General features: G+C 35.6%; 1 protein-coding gene across 2 annotated transcripts; it reads left to right on the top strand.

Moving 5' to 3' along the window:
* The first annotated feature begins 322 nt into the window (after positions 1-322).
* Positions 323-4,336, top strand: LOC112518841. 2 transcript variants are annotated; one of them, XM_025126603.1, is made up of 2 exons: positions 323-868; positions 3,980-4,336. In XM_025126603.1, the coding sequence occupies exons 1-2, from the start codon at positions 565-567 to the stop codon at positions 4,033-4,035; spliced, it is 360 nt and encodes a 119-aa protein (XP_024982371.1). In that variant the 5' UTR covers positions 323-564; the 3' UTR covers positions 4,036-4,336. The 2 variants fall into 2 exon arrangements, with proteins under 2 accessions (XP_024982371.1, XP_024982372.1); XM_025126604.1 differs by lacking the exon at positions 3,980-4,336 and adding an exon at positions 3,220-3,493 and having other exon boundaries at positions 328-868.
* The last annotated feature ends 518 nt before the right edge of the window (positions 4,337-4,854 follow it).

Here is a 4,854-nt window from a genome sequence, read left to right as displayed (position 1 = left end):
ATTTTAGATTTTTTATATTTAAAATGAGATGTTTATCCTGTATTTGATTGTGTTTATCTGCAGTTAGTTACACGAATTCAGTTATGGGATGAAATCGGATAGGGATGAAATTGTTTAGGGATGAACGAGTTTAAGAGTTTAAGAGTTTTTAAGAGTTTTAGCCAAATGTTTTATAATATAGTATAGATATATATGTGTGTGTGTGTATGATAAAATCGTATTTTTTTAATTTAGTTTTTATTTTATATTATGATAATTAGTTGTGCAACCATTTTGAAAATTTTCTAAATTAAACATCGAGGTGTTTCATATCGAGTTATTTCCTGGATTCATCGACTGGGTAGGGTTTTTGAGTACTCCTACCATCAGGGACGGCGACGGGTACCCGCGGATTAAACCAACCTGAAACTGAGACTTCAAAACCCTAAACCCAAACTTTTAACTGAAACCGTTAAGTGGAACTGAACCACTTTTCGGGGGGATTCTTATTTGATTTTGTTTGGACTCAATCCTTAGATCACAGAGTAACTTTCTGTGTGTGTATCCGTGTTTTGTTCGAGAGCGATGGAGTTGGCTACGAGGGCAATGGAATTTGCGAGCAGAGCAGCAAACAACAACACCGTAATCAACGTGTTCCTCGTGGGTGCGTTCGCGGGGTTGACCGCTAGATCATTCCATCAACAAAGCCAGATCGAAACCCTAGAATCGCAAAGGGATTCGCTTGTGAAATCCAATAAAGCAATGCGACAAACCATTTGGGATTGGAAGCAACAGCTCTATGCCGAGGCTGAGGCTGATAAAAAACCTATCGTTCCACTCTCTAAACTCAAATCAATTTACGGTGAAGTTCCAACACTTCCCCAATCAGGTTAGTTGTTCGAATTATTCCTTCGTACATTCTATGTACATGTACCTTGTTCCTATGGTTTTCTTGAAGCAATTAACCATATGATTAGTCGATTGTGATGAGCAAATATATGAACGATGCGCAGAAATTATATGATTATATAATTGGCTTGAATTCAAGCAGTCAAGCTCTAGGTAGAGTTGAAACTTGAATGGGAGTTCTGGAACAACCCTTACACAATTTTAGGCCGAACTCAATTGTAAGCTCTAGGTTTTGTTTTTGTGATGGATGTTTTGATCTTACAAGTTTATTTGTGAAGTTGAAATGGCAACAAGTTTCTAGAGTCTATTGGAAGGTTCTTATTGAAGGTCTTTGAAGCGAGAAGGTAAGTTTATAGGAAGAGGTAAGTTTTATAGAAAGTTGTAAGACCGGCTATGATTTGTATCAGTTACTAGAAAACAAGTTAAACTGTTAAGACCCACTTAGGTGAAAACCAAACTGTCTCAATCAAAGAAATATCAAAGTAGGTAACTGGTTGAACAACCGTTCAGTGACTCTTTTTAAAGCCATTTAATCACACCCATAGAGCTAGTAATGTGTGAAATCAGGTATACTGTTAAGATCTCAGTTAGTTCATATTTTCAACCGAGATCACTCCGATGTTGATGCTAGAACATGTATCATTTGATATATTTGATTGTTTGGAGCAAACATGTGAAAAATCTTAGAAGCTACAATCTTACCAATGGTAAAAGCATACTCTTAGTTTCATGTTTGGATTGGTGCTCATTTTAGTTCAATCTTATATGAGGTCTGGTTATCTCATTTCAGAACATTCAAATTCATCAACCATTGTGCTTGATCAATATTTTGGAATGTTGAATATAGTAGCCTTGTCGTTTATTGGTTTCAATAATTATCGGATTGTACCGTGATAGTCTGATAGAGCATAAACAATGTCTGAAAATTTGTAGATGAGTTGTACCTGATTCATGATCAGGCATATAATGTTGGCTTAAGTTGTAGGATTGAATTCACTGACATGCTAAATCAAGCTTGCGTTGTAACTTAGTCGACTTAAATGGGATTTCTATTAAACAACGTATAGTCACCAGGCTGCTGTGAGAGCTAACACATTAGTTCTTGTTTTAGTCTATCCTTCTGGGAATCTTTTGATGAACGTGGGTAAGGGTTGAAATGATTCATATTCCATCTGTTGCAGATCCTCTACTAGATGGGTGTAATACAGTTTGTTTGGTCCATTCTACTAGTAAAGGAGTAATGAAGTGATTGTCAGTTGATTTAACAGAGAAATGAATACCCCAGAACCCACTAGTTTTCTTAATGTCTAGAGTAAGCTACAAATTTCATCCCTGGACTGTATCTCAACTTGTAGGTTTAGTCGATTGACTCTTTTTGTTCTCTTGGTCCAAATAATTGTTCCTTGATAATTGGGTCCCTAAGCCATTATCGTTAATGGAAAACTGTAAAATCGAGGACGATGGAGGGGGGCGCTGCAGGTGTGTGAAGATGATTTGACATCTTGGTCCAAATAATTGTTCCTTTGAGTTTGTTTCTTGTTCCTCAAAAGTTGCAGGGCCAACAATGTCAAATTCTTCACCTTCTCATCATAATCAATACAGGTGTGATGAGGCCGAGCCCACATTCAATATACAAAAAAATCAATCGTTTTTTGCTTTGCTTTAATGGATGGGCGAAATGTAGGAGACGGACAAGTGTAATGAGGTTTTTGTACGTATGCATTTCTCATATTTACAAACCCACCTTCAAAAACCAAAAACTTAATGGGTTTCTGCTTTGCTATAATGGGTTTTCTGATGCACCCTAGCAGAAATAAGATGGAATTGCAACTATAATAGAGAGATTTAATGGAAAAATCGAAAGGTTAAAAGGTTGCTGGCTTTCGAGAGGCCAGTACTCTCCCAAGGCTCTCGCCTAAGCCACACAAAACTGAATACTGTTTATTGGTCCTCTAGCTCTTATTATACTTGACCTCTGCATTACGTACTTGTACGCCTTATGCAGTAACTACTTGCACCACTATTAGTATAGGGTATAACATTTTCATTTTGATAGAATATGATGAGAGTAAGAAATTTGTGTTTTTTTATTTCAGATTTGTGATTATATATTTCATTTGGGTTTACAATATGCTTTCCATTTGATGTTGGGTTTTTTATTTAATTTTGGTCGGAAGACTGAAGTAGTGTTTTTGAATTTTGATTTATAAAAAAGTAAATAATGATGAAGATGATAGAGGTTGAAGATGAAGAGAGCGTAGGTACCAAAATACCCTCAAGTTGTGCACATGACTTGATATAATGAAAAGCTATTAACCGTGTGAGTTTCAGTGACTATCTCGGACGAGGACTGCAAAGAAATGCCAATGGATTAAACCTTTCAAGTTGACGTATATTCCAGGGACGAAATTCGTTGTTTACTCTAGTATTTATATTTTAGTATCTATGTTGTTAATCGCACCGCTATATACTCAGGGTCATGGCAGTGGTCAAATAGCGGTCCCGCGATTACCGGCGCTATTTTGGCTAAACGAACCCCAAATAGCGGCCGTAATAGTGCTATTATATGGTGGGCTATTTTGGTGTTAAGTGGGCTTGTACTTTTTTCCAGGCTTGGGTTTTGTTTTAGATGACTTAACGAGGCAAGATTAGCGATTATGTTACAAAAATTCGTCTTTCCCTTCTAATGATTCAGCCACGCACAACGGTAAGCAATTCAACCACATCCTCACATATACCTGTTCCCCATATATCTTTATTTTCTCTTCATTCTAATAAAAGACTACCCTTTGATTTTGTTTTCTATATGTTGTAATAATGAAATTCCATTTTCCAAATTATAAAATTACCATCACTACTTAGATTCTAGACATATATGTATGTATGTATGTATGTATGTATGTATGTATGTATGTATGTATGTATGTATGTATGTATGTATGTATGTATGTATGTATGTATGTATGTATGATTTCAGCTTTTGACCGTTGTAACAAAAGGAGGAGGGTAAATAGGTCTATTTGAACTTGGAATTTTGCCTTAAGTTCCTATGATGGTGTGAATGATGTGCATCTTATTCTTTGGAATTCAGGAGGCTCTAGCGAGAAGAAAGAGGGAAAAGCATCTGCAACTAAGATTGTAATCTGAGTGGTGATGGAAGTAAGGAGGATGAATGAAGATGGTCCTTTTTCTTTATTTATACGGGATATGGGAAATTTTACATTTTGTACTCATGGCCAAAATGGTTTCATTTCGCCCCTTTTGTCGGTTTTAACGTTTGGTTTGAACTTCTTTTGCAAGTGGTATCACCAAACTCAGGTTATTTCATCTTAACCCATACTAGTTTTTTGGAGTTTGAGAGCAGATGCATGTACAAGATTAGCAAACATCCTTCATTTTATGAATCATATATACATATATATATCACTAAGGTCGAGTATCATATATCAAGACTCTTGTCTCTTAGATATTCAAATGGCTGTTCCTAGTACATCTAATTTGGTTGATAAGATTATTAAAGTTTAAAAAAAGCAACTGGTATCATGTTAATCTACATGTCGCTTCTTTATAAATCTAATTTTAGTTGGGAAAAATCCAGACAGAAAGATAGAAATGAGAAGATCATTGAATCAAAACTCGTTAACAAACCCCAAAAGAACACAATATGTGATTGAATTCTACAATCCTCCATTTGGTCAAGCAAAAATCGATGCTTAGATTTTCTGACATTAACATTTACATTGTCAAATAACTTTAATACTTCACTGTTAGTTTCAAGACCATGCACAATGCATCCATAGTGCTAATTGAGTACCTAAACCTCTAACATACTCAAATGACCGCATATGGTCGTCATTGATCTTGAGTCGACTGCCTTTTCATGGAATTGTTTATAGAGTTTCTCTTTATATGGATCTACCCATACGTTTTTAAAATGGATCATTGAATTTATAAGTTCTTAATCTT

The sequence above is a fragment of the Cynara cardunculus genome (genome assembly GCF_001531365.2).
Source record: "Cynara cardunculus var. scolymus isolate 2C chromosome LG 10, CcrdV1, whole genome shotgun sequence".
NCBI classification, from domain to species: domain Eukaryota; kingdom Viridiplantae; phylum Streptophyta; class Magnoliopsida; order Asterales; family Asteraceae; genus Cynara; species Cynara cardunculus.
The sequence above is the reverse complement of the archived record's forward strand: the minus strand, read 5'-3'. Positions and strand labels throughout refer to the sequence as shown.

Coding starts and splice junctions, on each gene's coding strand:
- LOC112518841 (XM_025126603.1), top strand. CDS start 565: ATGGAGTTGGCTACGAGGGCAATGGAATTTGCGAGCAGAGCAGCAAAC. Junction 869..3,979: donor TCCAACACTTCCCCAATCAG/GTTAGTTGTTCG, acceptor TTTGGAATTCAG/GAGGCTCTAGCGAGAAGAAA.